The sequence below is a fragment of the Myiozetetes cayanensis genome, unplaced genomic scaffold, assembly GCF_022539395.1.
Source record: "Myiozetetes cayanensis isolate MyiCay16 unplaced genomic scaffold, myiCay2020 scf10, whole genome shotgun sequence".
Taxonomy (NCBI): domain Eukaryota; kingdom Metazoa; phylum Chordata; class Aves; order Passeriformes; family Tyrannidae; genus Myiozetetes; species Myiozetetes cayanensis.
In genome coordinates, this window is record NW_026086605.1 from 34,354,364 (window position 1) to 34,372,056 (window position 17,693).

Below are 17,693 nucleotides of genomic sequence, written 5' to 3' on the forward strand. Positions count from 1 at the left end.
GGGTGAGGGGAGAGCACCAGGACCAGACCTCCGCCCAGTTCAAACCAATCAGCCCTGAGCTAATTGCGTAATTAGCAAAAGCTGCTCGAGAGAGGCAAAGGCATAATTACCCCTGCCTGCTCCTCCAGAGGCATTTGCCCACTGATGCTCCGGGAGGAGGGGTGCTGAGGTGAGTGGAGGGGAAGGCTCCCCGCATCCCTAGAAGTGTTCAAGGCCGGGTTGGATGGGGCTTGGAGCAACCTGGTCTGGTGGAAGATGTCCTTGCTCGTGGTGGGGGGCTTGGGATGAGTTGATTTTTTTATGTCCCTTCCAAACCAAACTGTTATAGGATTGTGGGGTTCCCAGGCAAGGCTCAAAGATGGGCTTTAGCAGCACAAACTGCACTTGTTCCGTGTTTTAACTGCTCGTGATGGGGTCTGGTGGGATGGTAAAGCTCTTCCAAGTCCCCTGTGGTGGGAGGCTGGTGTGTGCAGCCGGGCAGGACCCAAAGCCCTGACCCTCCGGGGATTCAGGGACATGGAGTCACTCCCTTGGCGTGAGGATTGGTGTCACTGCAGGTGGCTTTCTATGGCTCTGTTGCTTCCAAGAAGACAAGAAACGGGGTGTAGCAGTGGGTTTGGCTGCTTTCCCTGAAGCTGCTTGTAGGGAGGTCTTAGGACTGGGGGCAGGAATGTCCTGCCGGGTTTAGGAAAGCAGGGGGGAGCGGGTGGCAAGAAGGGGTAGTTGGAAACGTGGATCGGCAGCACGGCAAATACAACACGGTGTCTGTGGAAACCGAGGAGGCTTCGGGTGCCCGGGGGAGAGGAGCTGGGGAGGGAAGTTGCGGCTCTCTTGGCACGCCGTGCCCGGATCGCCTTCCCGCTCATGTATGATTTACGTGCTCCGGGCCCTGCCAGCTGCTCCTGCACCCAGGGCAGATAAATAATAATAATATTAACACACACACGCATGCACAAATAATTCAAACCACCGAGGCTGAACTTTTGAGTAACCAGCGCCTGCCTCGGGCTGAAGTTGTATTTGAAGAGGCAACCGCTGTCGGGGGGAGGGGGAGCCCTGGGTTTGGGGGGCGATCCCGGGATTTGGGGGGCCGGGAGTCCCCAGGGACGGGTCAGAAGGGGTGGGAGGTGGAGGCGGCGCTGAAATCCCCGATACCTGGGCAAGGGGCGCTGCGCCGCCCGCGTCAGCTCCTCTCGGGCTCCTTCCCCTCCCTTTCCTCCTCCTCCTCCTCCTCCTCCTCCTCCTCCTCCCGCGGCGGCTCACGCGGCTCCAGGGCGGCGGGGGGGGAGCTATGGGGGGTCGCCGCTGATACCGGGCTCCGGCACATCCACCACAGGTAATGCCCCGCCGGTTTTCCTTTTTCCTCGTGTATTTCTTTATTTGGGAGGGATGGGGGTGGGGGGGTGAAGGGGGCCGAGGAGGATGCGCGGAGGCTCCGGCATCACCCCTTCCCTTTGCCGGGGGGCGGCTTTGCGCGGGGTCCCGCTTCCCAAACCTCCTTGATTTGCTTTCGCCGAGGGGACAGCTTTTTGGGGGGTGAGCCCTGCCATTATCAGTATTATTTTGGGGCGGGGGGAGTCGCCCAGCGCGGTGGTTTCAGCGGCAGGAGAAGGGGGAGCCCAACCTTTTCCTCCCCTTTTCCCCAAAATAATGCTGTGAATGTTTGATGGTTATGTGCTGTCCTACCCCCGAGGGAGCAAGCACGGTGCCCCCTCCCTCCCCCATCCCCGGCTCTAATTTGGAGTTTGGGCTGCTGAGAAGCTGCAAAGTTTCTGGGATAAGCCGGGGCTGAACTTCTTCCCAGACGTGGGAATGCCGCGCCGCAGCCGCGCGTGGGGGCTGAGCCGCAATGGGAGCGGTGGGATTTTTAAACCCCCTCAGAACATTATTGAATAGGAAAGCAGCGTCTAAAACGCCAAACTTGCCCTGAACGTTTTCAGAAAACACTTTATTTGGGATTCTCCCCCCCCCCCCAACCCCCGATTCTTGACTTGCTGCTCTTTCCCTTCATTCTCCACAAACCCTGCAATCCTCTTTTCTTTAAATACACGTTCTCCTGAACACCTTGCCAGCCACTCGCGTTTCCCCAAGCTGCTGCTTCTCCCTTATCCATCGGTGTTTTCCAGGAGGGGGATGCTGGAACGGGACATTTCCCGTGCTGATGCATGTGTTCTTTATTGTTGGTTTGGGTTTTTGTTTTGTGTTTTTTTTTTTTTTTTTTTCTTTCCCTGTGCTGGGAGCAAAACCGTGTCTGGCAGCAGATTCCCTGGGCAGGAGGGATGTCCAGGGGGTCAGGAGTGCTGGCGGAGCTGCCGGAGGCTGCGTGCAACAAGCCGGGCTCCTTCCCTGGATCTTCCCGGTGCATCCTGCAGGAGCCCGGGATACCTCGTGCATGTGGCCTCGGCACGAGATAGAGCTGGTGCATTAAGAATGTTTTAAATTTAATTTTTTTTTTTGGGGGGGGGATAAGGTATTCTATGGGAAAATGGCATTTGTGAAAATCCAGGTGGGTGTTTCGACAGAGGGAGTTTTACCATTGTCTCTCCTTCTCCCCTGTCCTGGGGAACTCGAGGGGGAGGGGGGAGAGGGGAGAAATCCCTTTGCAGTTCCATTTTCCTTTACCACCCTGCTCCCTCTTGTTTAGGAAGGCAAACCGTGGGTTTTGTAGCCCAAGTCAAGATCGTGTAGTGAAAATATACATTGGTTTGTCTGAAGACCGGGTTGTAAAACACTCTCTTTGTGGGAAACTGTAAAAATTGATGTGCTCCCGTCGTTTTAAATTTTTTTTTGGTGGTAAGTGCAATGAGCAGCAATGTTTGAAAGAGGTGGGAGCTGGGGAGCTTGGCTGTTGTGGCTGAGCCTGGGAAGGGCACCCAGCCCATGTGCCAAGGGGCTGAGTGTCCCTCCCAGGAGCATCCCCTGGATACAGCAGGGGTGGAGGCAGCACCAGAACTATTTTCTGGCTGCCCAGCTGCAATAATCTCCAGAGTAACGTCCATGGCATGGCAGTTTCTCTGCTGACCCAATGGGAGCATGCAGAGGAAAAGGGCACTGCAATCCCCTTCGGAGCACACCCCTGGAGCAGCCAGGGTGGTGAGGACCTCTTAACTTAAAAAGGATTTAATTTATGAAGTTTCTTAGATGTTCTGTGCAGATGGTCTGGAGCACAGATTATTTTTGAATTTAAGAAGCTTTAGGATATGGGATTGGCTCGATGAAGGGCTGTGACCTCCTGTTAGGGTGTAAAACATCCCAGCTGCTCGCTACCAAGCTAATTGAGCTGGAGCTTTGCTTTTGGAGCACAAACAGTTCCATGTGCCACCTAAACTTCTGTGTTTTTTCCCAGTACAATGTCTCGCTTCTCCCAGTAAGACTTTTAATAATGTTGCAGGAGAAGTAGAGTTCGCTTGGGGCTTTTATGGTCCAAGACCTAGAAATGTGACAATTCTTGCCTTCGCTGTTACGTTGTTATCCGACTCTATTTCAGAGATTCTGTGTAGATTTCTGCAGCTAAAACGGGGAGAAATCAGGAATCCCAGTGGTTAAGACTCACCCAAATTTTGCAGATGTCCTGGATCTTGCCAGTGGTCTGGTAAACACCAGGATGCCGTGGCAGGGGCTGGAATAGTGTTTATCCATGGGCTGTGTTGAGCTCTAACTCTAGGCAGGAAATACTTGGTGGCTTTCAGTCCATCAAGGTGAAAATTAGATGAGATATTGGGAAGAAATCCTTCCCTGTGACAGTGGTGGGGCCCTGGCACAGGTTGTCCAGAGGAGCTGTGGCTGCTCCATCCCTGGAAGTGTCCAAGGCCAGGTTGGACAGGGCTTGGAGCAACCTGGAATAGTGGAAGGGTCCCTGCCCACAGCAGGGGGTGGAACCAGATGGTTTTTAAGGTCCCTTCCAACAAGAGGGGCAATCCTGGGCATGCATGATCTCTTTTGTCAGGCAGCCTCCCAGAAGCATCCCTTTGAACACACGCCCTGGGAACAAGGACCTTGCTGGCTGTGTCTTGCAATGGAAACTGCTCTGGGTGTGGGAGGGCTGTGCTGTCCCTTTCAGAGCCTCTGCCAGAGCCTGAAGTGCTGTGCCCTGATCTGTGTGTTTGATAAAACAGCTGCTCTCTGGGGCAGAAAGAAGCTCTGCTTGCAATATGCTGGGGAGAGAGAAGCACTGGGAGCAAATTCCTGATAGAAATAGAGGGATATACTGGAACCTGAGCTGCTGTACCTTTAGAAAGTGCATGTAGGAGAGGGACTGAACAGCTTTGAGGGTCCTCAGCCACATCCAGGGGCTCAGGAGGGCTTGCATGAACAAGCCTGTCACCGGTGATGAACTACTGCCATTAATCCAAATAACTTCATCTCTGCTGAAAGCCTTTGTCTTTCTGTTCAATCCCTGCTCTCCAGGGCTGCTCTTCGGGGACTGGGGGATTCCTCCCAAGTATTCCCATCTGCCTTTCCCTGTGCAGTCTCTCCCACTTTGTTTTTTCCCTGCTCCTGCAATTCCAGGCAGCGAGTGATTAGCCCCAGCGTGCCCGCCGTGTTGCTCCATCAGGCAAAGCTTCCCTGTTCTCAGCTGGAACAGCCAGAGGGCCTTGAAAAGGTCTGGAGCAGCAAAGTGCCTCTCGCTGGAAGTTAAGTGAGCTTTGTGTGAAAGCAGCAAGGACACTTCCCTCTTGATTTGGATGAGGCAAGAAATGGCCTGAGAGCCTTTGTAGCTCTGGTTGCTCAGTGTGAAGGTTTTTTTGTGGGTTTTCTTAGCGTTGTTACATTCCCACCCCCCACCCTTCTCCTCTGAAGCATCCCTGTTTCCCTCTCTTTTTAAGATCTACCATTCCAGTCACCATAATTCTGACCAAACAGCCTTGTTACTTCTTTTTAGTGATGCAAACGTGCAGCCTGGAGCTTAGGAGTAGCTGGAGGCAGGGAGATGGGATGAGATATCCCAGGTGCACACACAACCCAGGACGTGGGCTTGGAGCGGTGTCTGCTGCGCTGAGTGTTGACCAAGGGAGATGGAGTTAAATAACTCACCCATCCTCTTTGGCAGGGCTTTAAGAGGCAGTTTGGTGGCTGACTGTGAAGAGCTGGTGGCTCTGAGGCTGATGACTTGCTCCTGGGGTTGATGCTGAAGTCTTTACCGTGTCGCTCACGTTGTCGCGACCTCTTTGGGGCGAAGCCTGGGCTGCAAAAAGGTGATGCCCACGTTGAAAGCTGAACGTGGCAAGGAGGGAGGTGCTGTGGCAGTCCCTGCCAGCACACGCCTTTCTGTTTTTCCCTTTAGTTCCACTTCACACGTCCTCTCCTCTTTTTTTTTTTCCCCTTTGAACCCCCAAACCCAGCGCATCTGAGGCGGCGTGGGCGGGAGCGCCCCGGGATCGGTGGCAGCGCTACAGACACGCTCGAGAGCCACGTGTGGATGTGCAGGATGTTGGGCGCTTCTCCTGCGTCGTTCTGATGGCAGCTCTTGGAAGTCCACCCAGGCTGCTGCTGCCCAGCCTCGGTCAGAGGGAAGCCTTCCTCTTCCAGGCAGGGCACGAGAAGAAAGTGTCTGGCATCCCGTTCCTGAGCAGGCTTGGAGTCGGGCCTTCAGCATCCCTACATTTGCCATTTTGTCCATTTCTGTGCATTTTGGAAGAGCCTGGAGAGAGGTTCCTGTCTTGTGAGACCAGACTGTGCGTGTCACTTCACTGCATTCAGCTTTCTACTTTCTCCCAAAGCAAGAATTCCCACCCTTCTTCCCCCTCCTCCTTTTTTTCCTCCCTCTATTTTTTTCTTTAAGCCAAGCTCTGTTGCTGTTGGCTGCTTTTCCATCTTTTTATCCCACGTTAGCATCGTTTGCTCTGCAGCTTTGCTGTGTTGCCTGAGTGTTGGTGCAGCCCAGGAGAGCCAGGAGCCTGCTGGCTTGGTCTCCGTGCCCCATCCCAGCCTTCCTCCTAATTCAGGAGCTGCTGTTCCAGCTGAAGCGAAGTTTTGTGATGGAAAATGGTTGCTATGATGCCTATGGTGACTAGCAACCAGTGCTGGAGACTCCGTAGAGCCAGTGCTGCCCCACTTTAAAAAGAAATAAATTGGGAAGATGCTGCCCTCGCTGTGGAGGGACGGGTGGGTGGCAGTGACTGATGCAGCAGGGAATGGGGATTCCCTTCCTGAAGCTCCCAGAGTGTTATTTTAATTGCATGCATGCAGGAGTGAATTGGATGCATTACTTGACTTGGCTTGGTGATGCCACACAGTTCTGTGCTGCTGTGGAGGAAGGGGGGTGTTGCATGTTGTTTATGCAGAGTTGTTGGAATTATCTCGTGGAATGATTTGTGTCATTTCTGACCTGGACAAAACTTTCCTGCGTGGACTGAGAGGTTCTAAGATGTTTTCTTCTGGACTGGGGTTTTTGGTTAAACAGTGTGTTAATGTTTCTTGCGGCTAATGTTTGTTTCCTATGGCAAAGCAAATGTCTGGAAGCCCCAACCAAAACATCCTGCTTTTGAAATGGAAATAAACTGCTGGAGTTGTGGGGAAACTCTTTGGTGTTACCAGCTGTTAGTCAGCGACAGCTCCAGCTTTTTCCCTGGCAGAAACAAGGTTTGAGTACCCCAGTTGATGCTGGCTGGGACGTGCAGAGCTTTGCAGGGAGAAAACAGCCCTGTCTCCGACCTCAGCTTTACTTTTGGGATGAAGGAAGGAGAGAGAGTGTTTTCCGTGCTCTTTCTCCTGCAAGCACCACCTCAGGGCTTAGGTGGGTCGTGGCAGGTACCAGCAGCTGTGCCCTTTATTCCCTGTGGGCATCCATCCTCCCCACCATGTGCACACCAATATCCTGGCCTGTATTTATTTAACAAGGAAATTTTATTTCCCCTCGCTGCAGGGAATAGGAGGGAAAAAGAAAAAAAAAGGGCAAATTTTTTCACTGGGAACAAATCTCATTTTCAAGAGTCCTGACAAAATGAGCCATAAAATTACAATATTTCAAAGTGCTTTGTAATTCTAGCGGGGACGGCTCTTCATCATGGAATCTGAAAGCTCAGAAAATATAAAACTCATTAGATTAAAATAAACCACCTACCGCACGAAAGAAAAGCTTATTTATCAATATCAATTTACTTCTGATTACCCTGTTCTGCAATTTGTTATTTTTGGGGAATTATGGTTTTGGTGTGGCTCATGCCAATATGGGGGTGAGAATAAAAAAAAATCAAAATTAACTTGTAATTTTTTTTTTTTTCCCCTTTTGAATCCTGCTTATTGTAAAGCCCTGGCCAGGAGGCAACAGTAATAGGAGAAGGTGGATTTCTGGTGGTGCTTGTTTTTAAGGAGCAGAGGGATGGGGAAGCTGGGAAAGCGGGAGTGGTTGTTTTTTTGGTGTGAGGGATGATGCCGAGTGATGTGCTTTGCTGAAGGGGATCCCAGGGGTGCTCCCTGGGATTTGGTGGCTGGACCGTCTCCTGGCTGCTGTCCCCACATGACCACAGTGGTGCAGGAAGCTTGGGAGAGCGGGCATGGATGGGGTGAGAGTGGGGAGAGAGGTGTCCCCCCAGCAGCTAAATGGATTCCACGGACACAGTGGCATCCTGGTGGCACCTCAGGTTACTTCCACCCCACCTCCAAGGGAGCGAATCCTGTGGGATTCACTGTGGGCAGCGGCAGCCACCAGGCTCCCCTTTTTGGGGGGGTGCATCATTTGTGTTTCATCACCGGAAAAGGGGCTTTTTGGGAAGGCACATAGTTTCCTCCCGTGGAAGCCGTTTGGGAGACGCTTTGATTTACACTTTCATTTCTCCTTTATGCTCCTGGAACAGTGCGGAGCAAACGGGGAGGCTGCCACTCTAAATCCTGAGGCGCAAGTGCTGCGGTGCTGTTTGGGGAGGGGAAGACCAGGTGGGGGGGGAGAGGGGCCAGGGGGCTCAGGGAATGATTAAAACAGCTCAAATGTGGAGCATGTCTGCCAGCCAAGCTTGGAAACCGCGGCTCCAGTGGAGGCAGCGAAGTGTTTTGTGTGTGGAGCCACTCTCGTATCCAGCGGCCCAGCAGAGCATTTAAAAATAAGCAGGGCAGGTGCAGAGCCCTGAAGCCGATGTTTAGGCGCCCCAAGAGCCATCCATGGCCCGGGCTCGAGCAGTGGGAGCATCTCATCTCTGGTGTTTCACCGAGGTGAGGTGGTGGGAGGCTCTTGGAGGGCCACTGGGATGGGTGTGTGCCAAGGGCTGGAGCCGGTGCTTGCTGTGCTCCATCCATGTCCCCACATTTAGGGATGCAGTGATGCTGTTTAAGCAGCAAAAAAAGCCACTTCCCGGGCTTGGGAAGGAGGCATTTGAGGAAAGCGGGCTGAAAAACCTCCGCTTGACCTGAGCTGGTTCCTGAACTTTCAAGCCTTGGACTGTTTTGTGGTGTTTCCTCTGGTTCCTGTCTATCACCATTTTTTGAGGCTCTTCTGCTCCGTGTGCCCCAGGGAGCAGCTGCCAGCGGATGGGGAAACCTCTGGTTTCACATTAGTGCTTTGGCAGCCAGGAGGCAACAGTTGAGTTCCCAGGGACGACTCGCCCAGAGACATTATTATGCTGGAAACCACACGGAATGCTTCCTCCAAAGAGCCTCTTTCAGGCAGAAGGTGCCATTTAATATGCTCTTAGTCACAATTTTTAAGTTCTCCCCGGAGACTTCTCGATCCCGTTCCTTAAATTTGCAGTGTTTGAGTGAACCATCTCGGGGAACCAGTGAAGAGCTGCAATATTAATGAAGACAGAGAAAATCAGAATGACATTTCAGGCAATTACTTACATAATGAAGTGACTGACTTGGAATATACAATATTTAGATTTATCAGGACACTCAAAAGGGGATGCTGTCAGCCGCCTTGATTTCTACATCACGTAAATTGTTTCTCCACTGCCCCGTTGCTTTTTAAACACGGGCTGTGAAGCCGGAAAATAATGTTTCCACTCACTTGGGCTGATAGTGGTGCTGCTTGAGAAGAAAGTTAGTGCTCTCCTCAGTGGCATTTTGGCACTGCAGAAGATAGGGAAACTCATTTCCATCGTATCATCGCTGGCTGCAGCACTGTGAGCTTGGGCTCTGCAGCCCAGGTTTGATGCTGGCCAGGGGGATGCAGGAGTCTGAAACTGGGATGTTGTCTATGTCTGAGATTTTTCTCCTCCCCAAAACCTACTAAAACAAGGGAGGAAATTGAGATGTTTGGTGTTTTGCTGTATTAGAAGAATGTATTCTGTTTTTGTTGGCCGGATCTAAAGATTTTAAAGGGCCTGTTAGGATGCCTGGCTCCTGGGGAAGTGGTGATTTTTGTTTAGAAACTAGTTTTTTTTGGATGCTCTGCTAATACTGAGCACTCAGAAATCAGAAGCTTTTTGGGGGTGGAGGTTTGAACTCTCCTGCCCTGTCCCTGTTTCCTGGGGAGGCTGGCATGATACACCTAAAAGTGAAGCCCTGCTGACCCCAAATGTCTTCTCAGTCTTGCACTGAAATTCCTAAAGATGCACAGAATACACCACAGCTCCATTTCTCTCGCCTGGGCGCAGACCTTTTCTCCCAGACATTTTCTCGTAGCAAAATAGCTGAAGAAATTAGAATTTCAGGCCCTTTCTGCGGTGACAGAATTGTTATGAGCTGTCTTCTCTGACACATCCATCAGTAAAACTAAAATACGTGTAGCTGTGGCTTTGAAGCTCCTGTAGGAGCATCCACGAGGGCGCCCATGAATCTCTTGGGGGGCAGTGGGGTGCAGAACCCTCCACCCTTAGCTGGGCTCCCAGCTGCAGTGCCATGTGTTGGGATAATTCTGCCTGCTGGCTTTGGGTTTAGTCCATATAGAGCAGGATGCTGTCAAGGGAAGGCTGAGCTGCTGCTTTTGGGATAAATGGAGAGGAAATAAGTTAAGCAAGGCCAGGCTGGATGAGGCTTGGAGCAACCTGGTCTAGTGGAAGGTGTCCCTGCTCGTGGCAGGGGGTTGGATCTAGATGGTCTTTAAGGTCCCTTCCAACCCAAACCGTTCTGTGCTTCCATGAATGGTGGGCAGAGGTGGAACCCCGGGTTTGTGGATGAGCTTGTCTGTCTGGATGCTCCCCGGGTGGGAATCACATATTCTGGTCTGTTGCTGTAGTGATCTGTCCTCCAAGTGCTGCGAGCGCCAGGTGAACCAAAACTTGCTGTGCATAGGACCAGTTGCAAGTGTGACGAGTCCCTGCTTGAGCTGGGGAGTGGAAAGAGTGATTTATTACTCGGTTCAGCCCTCTCTGCTCTGGCCAGCGCTTGATCTCAACTGCAGGTTCATCTCTGTCCCCAGTGATGGCTGTCACCTCTGTTCTCTGTCGCTGGGGCTGCTGCTGCGTGGATGTGCTGTGCTGGTGGGAGAACATTCCACTGCCCCACAACTTGCACAGCGCCCACAGAAACAGGGAGAGCTTCAGAGACGGGTCACTGTGGTGCCCTGTCAGCCTCAGGCTCTGCGTGAGCTGCCCGAGGGTTTCCCTGTGCCTGTGTGCAACATATGTGATTTATACTTGCCCCTGGGGTGGGATGTTTTAAGATCCACGAGTACAAATTTACTTTCAAAGTGGGGCTTTGCTGAGGTTTTGTGGGATGGGTTTGGAAAAGGCTTTGGATGTGGCGGTCTGAACCCCGAGCGAGGATGTGGCGTTGGGTGTGCGGCTCCTTGGCACTGTTTTATTTCTGATGCCTCGTCGTGAGGAGCCTTGTGCTGTACTGAATGGAAAAGCTGGGGAAATTTGGGAGGCAGAGAGGGATGCAGGCACATCTGCCAGCCTCTCTGCTTCCCGTGCTCCCGCAGTGCCTGTTCTGCAGCCACGCAGGTGGTTGAAGAGGTTTGAGGGGCTCTGCTTTGTCGTCCCAAATCCTGGTGCCTCTCCAGTGATTCTGGGTCAAGCTTCCCGCGCCGCTCTGCCAAATCATCTTAAATCCTTGGTGCTGACAGCTCGCTGCTGTGTCGCTCCCGGGTTGCAGCAGCTCTTCCTTACCCTCAGCATCTCCCTCTTGGTGCTGGAGCAGCTCATCTCAGCTGGGGCTCCTCCTGTCCTGACCACGGAGGTCACTGTGGCTCGTCCCCTCGCGCCGGAGGAGCCCTTGGAAAGTGGGGAAAGGAAAAATGGAGCACCTGCCCCAGGTTAATCCTGGTTTCGTTTGGCGCTCGCCAGGGGGGTGGCTGGGGCTGCGTGACCCGAGAAACAAAGCGTTGGTGTGTCCTGAGTGTCCCCTGGGGCCCCGAGCCTGTTTTTGGGAGATGAGGTCACATCCATGGAGTGCTGGACTTGACCCTGCCTTTGTTCTTTGACAGGAACCATGAAGCGTCCCGCTCCCGCCGGCCACTTGCTGCTCCTCCTCTCGCTCCTGGAGCTGGTCTGTCCGGGTGAGTCATCAGGGCTCGTGTTTGCAAGGAACAGAGGTGACAATTGCTGTGTTTGTGGTCTCCTGATGGCTGTGCAAAGCAGCATTGCTGGGGTGAAGGAGGGATGTGGCTGGTATGGGTAAGCAGATCGCTGTCTCCATCCCGTAAAGTGCTGGGGACCTGCACGTCGTGCTCCTGCTTTTCTTGCAGTCATTGCTGCCTGCACACCCGGCATCAGGTGGCCCTTCCTGGGAGAGAGCAGGTGGGACTGGAAAGAGCTCTGGAGGAGGATGGATGTGCTGGTGAACCCAGCAGTGTTAGATGCTCCTGGTGTATCTCGGTGGGAAGCCCTTGGCAACTTAAAGGTGTGGATTGACCAAGTCAAAGCTGGTGGTGGACCTGGCATTAGGTCAGTTTATGTAAATGAAACCTAAAGAAACCTGGAGGGAGTGATCACAGGCAGGATGTGAAGCAGAAGCTTGTTAGCTGTTCGGCAGCAGAGGTGTTGCTGGCAGGGCTCTCCCTCTGCTTTCAGCAGCAGAATTGTTACCTGAATTGTGCTTTAATATATGCTGGGGGAAATAACTCCTCTCCAAGCTGCAAAACCTCTTGTCTAATTCCAGATGGAGGGAAGGCAGGACTGTGGGCTGGCAGAGCCTTCACAGTCAGCTCTCTTCCCACTGCTGCTCTGGGACTTCCCTGGCATGGGGGCTTCTGGCAGGGAGCTGGTTGGGAGAAGAGACTTTTGGTGTAGAAAATGTGCCTTTCGGGACAGGTTTTGGCATATCACAGGGTGCATAAGTGCTGGAAACGCACAGCAAAGCCCCGTGAAAATTTGGATTGTTACATGAATGGCCTAAAACCCCTGGGTGCTGGTGGGGGAGAGGGCGGCTGGGCGGGAGTTTGCCTGTGTGGCTCTTGCTGATAAACAATAGCGAGTGTGTGTCCATTTGATAGCACTGTGCCCTTTGGAATAAAGGCTTTTTTCCCCCCTCTTTCTTCCCCTCCTGAAGCCTCAAGATGGCTTGCCCAGATTGGCAGCCTGATTAAGCAGTCAGTGGATGACATTAGCTGTGACTGACAAGCTCAGTCAATCTCCCTCCGGTGTCGCGTTGGATCAAGTGTAGCCTCGCTGGGTAACTGCCCTGTCACTCCTCTGGAAGGGGGAAAAATAAGTAAAAAGAGGCAACACAGCAAGAGTCCTTTGGCCCCTGAGAGATCACTTCCCACGAGTGTCCAGTGTGTCCCATTGGAAGTGGGGTGGTGGCTTCTGCCTGCCGGGCTTGGGGACTCGCTCCTTCATTGCGATAACAAACTGCAAAGCCTTGGAGAGGCAGCACATGGAAACAGGGATTTGGAGGCTTGCAGCTGAGCAGTGTTCCAGTCCTTCTCTCCTAAACCCTGCCCATGGCTTGGTTGTCATCCCCTTGATAAGCAAGTGCTGGCACAGCTCCTGTGCCTGGGATAGGGAGAATTGTGTGGATGCCCTGCCATGCTCCCTGGGGACTGCAGGTGATGGAGCTCCTCTTCCCAGGAGATTTACAAAGCTCCTGGCAAAGCCATGAGCAGGGTAAATGCACAAGTGCAGCCTGAGTGGGCTTGGAGTGTTTGGAAGAGGCTGGTTTAGCTCTGGCTTGGCAGTGGGGTCTCTCTGCTCCTACCTGGCTACTGCTGCAGTCTCTGGAGATGAGCAAAAGCCTCCATCCCCTCAAGTTAGGAGGGACTAAGGGGTCCAGGACTGCCATGCAATGGCCAAGGATGTGAGTGCTGACTCTGGAGGGCAAAGCCATCAGCAGGTTTTACAGGGGTAACGTGGAGCAGGCATGGAAGACACACCTGCAGGGAAGAAAATCTCCCAGAACATCAAAACAGCATTGATTGTGATCCCTGGGAGCCTGTTGGCAACTTGTGAAGGAGCAGAAAAGGGTTACAAGAGTGTGTGATGAAGCGATGGTTTTCTGCCATTGTGCAAAGAGCCACGTTAGAATCACAGAGTGGTTTGGGTTGGAAGGGACCTTAAAGATTGTCAACTTCCAACCCCCCTGCCGTGGGCAGGGACGCTTTTCAATATCCCAGGGTGCTCCAAGCCCCGTCTAACCTGGCTTTGGACACTTCCAGGGGTGGAAGCATCTTCATGGCCTCCTCTGGACTCGCTCCAGCAGATCCACATCCTTCCTGTGCTGAGGGGACCCCTCCTTGTGTTGAGAGCTACAGGGGTGGGTGGTACATCCCAGAGTATAACTGGGTGGTTGTGGCAGTCTCCCAGAACGAAAATCCAGCTGCTAATCCACTAGATGAAGCCACAGGGTGATGGCTGGATCACAGTGGTGCCTTTGGGAGAGCGTGATCTTGGTTTTAGGGTGTTTGGTATGCAGTTGTTGTGATTCCAGATTAATTTCTGTGAGAGGGCAGGTGTCAAGAAAGCCAAGAGAACATTGATATAACTCTGGGTTGAAGGTGAAAGGAAAACTCCTGACCATCCTAAACTGGGCAGCAGGACACGTGTTGGGAGCCTTGTGTTTTGCAGAGCAGCTCGGTACCTTTCGGCAGCACCCAGGTTATGGGGGCAAGAGCTCGTGGCCACATCTGAGACAGGGAGAAGTTCCTGCAGGAGTTCCATGGATGCAGCCCTTGGCAGTGGTCTGGGCTGTGGGGGAGGTGGAAGTAGCTGTAGTTGGGATGTGTGTTGAGACTGACCAGGGAGACAGGGCTGATGGGGCTGTGGCTTCAGCCACAGCATCCCTTTGCTGTTTTGGGGGGCTGTCTTCCATTCATCACAGAACGCATCTGCCAACATGACCTATATTTTTGTAGCATCCAAATGCTTTCCCTCCATCTCCTCCCGTCACACACTGCCCTTTGGAGTTCTGGCAGTGCAGTGACAGCCCTGCTCTTTATCCTGGGATTTGCAGCCCAAAGCAGTGTCCTGCCTCCACACGCTCCTTCTGCATTTCCCAGCTCTCAGGCACCACTCACTCTCCTCTCCTAACACACATATCCTGTATGCCGGGTGGTTTGGACACCCCCCCCAGCACCTGCTGCAGCTGAGATTTGGAAAATGCAGTTTATTTTTGGGTTTAGTGGTGATACTAAGAAATGTAGTTTGAAACAGAGGGGTTTGCAGAAGCAAGTCCTCTCTGCCAGGGGCTGCTTTGGGGTGTTTTAGCCTCATTTGCCCCTTTCAGAGCCTGCTGGCCCCAGCGTGGCAGCCAGTGACGAGGGTGCTCCGGAGCCCCTGGAGATGCCCTTAGCTCTAAATAACCCACTTCGTAGGGTGCTTCTCATTTTCTTTCCAGATACTTAACTCCAAAGGCTGAGATTTAAATGTGCCTTTGCAACAGCACTGCCTCCAGTGCTTTCCCACTTCTCAAGGTGTTTAACCAACCTGGTGCCTCGGGAAAGAGGGCAGCGCTGAAAATCCTTGCCTTGTTACAGGGGGAGCCCTGGAGGAGCTTGGGCTGCTCCCCCCATCCTGTGCCCGTGTCTCCCCGAGCGGGTTTGTTTGGATGCACACCTGGGACCTGCGTCTGAAAGGTCTTAGGAGCATCTCCCTCCGTTGGGAGCTTGGGCAGGCAAAGCAGATGCTGGAAACTTGGTCTTGTCCTTGTTTCTGAAAGTGGGATGCTGAGCGCACTCAGCCAAACCTTCCTGGAAAATCGTTGTTTCTCTCCTGCCTCCTTTTTCCCTGCATCCCTCAAACAGTAGAGCTTTCCTGGTTGACTCTTTCCCTGGCTCACAGGCTACAGTTGTCGTTCTCCTACGTGCTCTGCACTTGACTCTGTCACCTAATGAGGCTGCGGTCCGGGGGCAGGCTCGGAGCTTCCAGCTCCATGAAAAGGGAGTGGAAAGAAGTGAGCCTGGTTATTAAAGGTGAAAGGAGGCAATTAGAGGGAAGGGCGACTGGGTGATGGGAGAGGGAAGGTGCAGGGGGTTTGCTGGGGTGGCTGACGAGGCGAAAGGCTCTCGAAGGCATTAATCAGGCAGTAAAACAATAATTGATGCTCCTGGTCCCTGAGCTGCCGGCTTCCCCCCTTCCCCTCTGCCTCCACCCTGCACAGGAAAATACCAAACCCAGGAAGGCCTGCAGAGGGAAGTGACTCCCCAGCCAGCTTCTCTGGGGGACCTCGTGGTGCTTTCTGTCCTGCTGTCCCCCCATCTCTGGGTTACCCCACGCCATCACGAGCCTGGTCCCCTGCGTGCATTCCCGAGCCTCTCCCAGCCGTGCTGGCCCATGCCAGGGAAATAACTCCTTGCTTTTGTCCTCTCCCCAGGTCAGGGCAATCGGCTGCCATACTTCATCAACTACTTCTTTGACACCTACCTGCTGATCAATGAGGACACACCTGTGGGTAAGTAGGACGTGCCCGTGGGCAGGGGGGTGTCTGCTGCTGCCATCCCCTGCCGTGGAAAAGCACTGAAGGAATGCTTTTGTTTTGATTGACAGATGTAGCTTTTCTTTCTTTCTTTAGCTGGGGATTGGTTTTTAGTAAATGCAGAAATCGACCCGGTCACTCTTGGCGCCTTTCCAGGCTCTCAGTCCATTAAACTTGTGGTCTTCAATCAGGGCTCGTGACTGGCTTCTAATGTGGGAGGAATCGATTGGGAGCGGAGGGTGGCTGGGATGGAGGCTGTGGAGGCCCCTTCTCGCATCTGCTGCTGCCTCCAGCCTGCAGCCCAAGCAGCACCCTCCCAAAAAAAGGGCTCCTGCTGCACCCACGTCATCCCCAGAGTCACAGAGGGTTGGAAGATACGGGAGAGGTCCCCTCTAGTGACTGCTCAGCTCAACCAGGGCTTCCAGCTGAGCCTTCTGCCCCTGTCTTGGAGTCCCCTTGGTTGCATGTTTGCAACCCATGGTGTCCTGCTGAGTGGCATTTAGGGTGGCGTCAGAGCAAGCAGGCAAGACGTGGAATCTTGGTAGCAAGTTTGGATAGGTGATGGAGGCTCCTGGGTGGTAGCTCTGCACAGAGGTGCATCCTCGGGAGAAGTCCTGGAAAGGGAGAAGGAGGGAGAACTGGTTGGGAACAGCTTAATGGAAACACTTCCTCACTCAAGGAAGACCTTGCTCTCCAGGTACTTGAGCTTGAAATGCCTTATGGGAATTGGACTGAACTTCTATTTTGTCAGAAAATAGGGGAAGATTTCTGACAGTCTGCTTTCCAGTGAGACCTTGTGCAAGTCAAATTGCTTTTGGAATTACTTTGGGGGTTGAATTTTTTTTTTTTTTTTAAACCTTGTGTTACACCGTATATATATAATTGACTCTTAAGAATATTGGCACCCTGGGATTTTGTTTCCAGATGCACTGGAGAGAAATGTCAGCCTGGAAAGAGTTGACAAACGGTGTTTCTGTGTGTCCTGCTGTGGGTAGGTGTTTCCTGAGTTAAGGCTTATTAACTTAAAAAAAAAAAATAGGCATTGTCTGGAAACACCTTTCTTGGATCCTGAGTGTGAGTAGCAGAACGGTACGTGGCGCCTGTTCCCTAGAAAAAACAAAGGTGCCTCCTTTTTTTTGAGGTCTGTTCAGGTGCCCATCCCCTGTGCTGTCCCTCCCCACTGCATCCCCGGGCTCAGCCCTGCTTCACACCCAACCCAGCAGCTCCCTGCTCGCTGCCTGCTGTGCCGAAAGGGATCTTAAGCAACAATTAAGAGATCATTCCCCCTCTAATCACTTACAAGAGTAAATTAGTCTTGTCAGGAGCTATTAAGACAGAGAGCTCAGAATTCATTAGGCGAGATTGGGCCGAGGGAGCTGCTGGCGCTGCTGCCGGTCCAGGCTGATTAATTTCTCCCAAAACATCATCAATGCCCATCTGTTTCATTTAGGTCTGGGGAGAGCAATTTTCAGGTGGACTGACCCTCTAGTCAGTTATTTCACCCAGAAGTAATGGGAACACACACACACACAAGTGTGGAGGGATTCAGAGATGTGAGCTCCTGGAAGGCAAAGGTGCCTGGGAGGGAATTGCAGGAGATGGGGGGAGATGCCTGGAGAGGAGGATGAGGAGGAGGGATGATGACTGGTCAGGCTGTGATGGCATGGGCAGGAGGAGGCCCTGAGAGAGCCCAGGCCAGCTGCCAGCAGCCGTGTCGCCATGTGTTCTACTCAGAAAGTGGGAGTACCGGGGTTAACAGCCCTTGGAGGAAGAGTTTGAGAGAGAGGGACTGTCCATCTTTATTGTGCTGCTCATTGCCTTAAGCAAAATCATTCCAAGGGCCATTTTATTTAATCCCAAACCCTTTGGAGGGCTGTGGATAAAGGAGAGTGGTGTGGCTGTGAATGCCAGGTGAGCTGCTGGAGTGCCCTGGCGAGGTGTGATGTGAGCTGGGAGGGCGTTGCCGC

General features: G+C 52.8%; 1 protein-coding gene across 1 annotated transcript in view; it reads left to right on the forward strand.

Moving 5' to 3' along the window:
- Window positions 1-11,307: 11,307 nt before the first annotated feature.
- The window catches only part of CDH23 (cadherin related 23), a 180,299-nt gene continuing 173,913 nt past the window's right edge, over window positions 11,308-17,693 (forward strand). Inside the window, exons 1-2 of the mRNA XM_050305693.1 lie at window positions 11,308-11,374; window positions 15,625-15,702. Of these exons, the coding sequence (XP_050161650.1) occupies window positions 11,308-11,374; window positions 15,625-15,702 (145 nt within the window). The remainder of the gene's footprint in view (window positions 11,375-15,624; window positions 15,703-17,693) is intronic.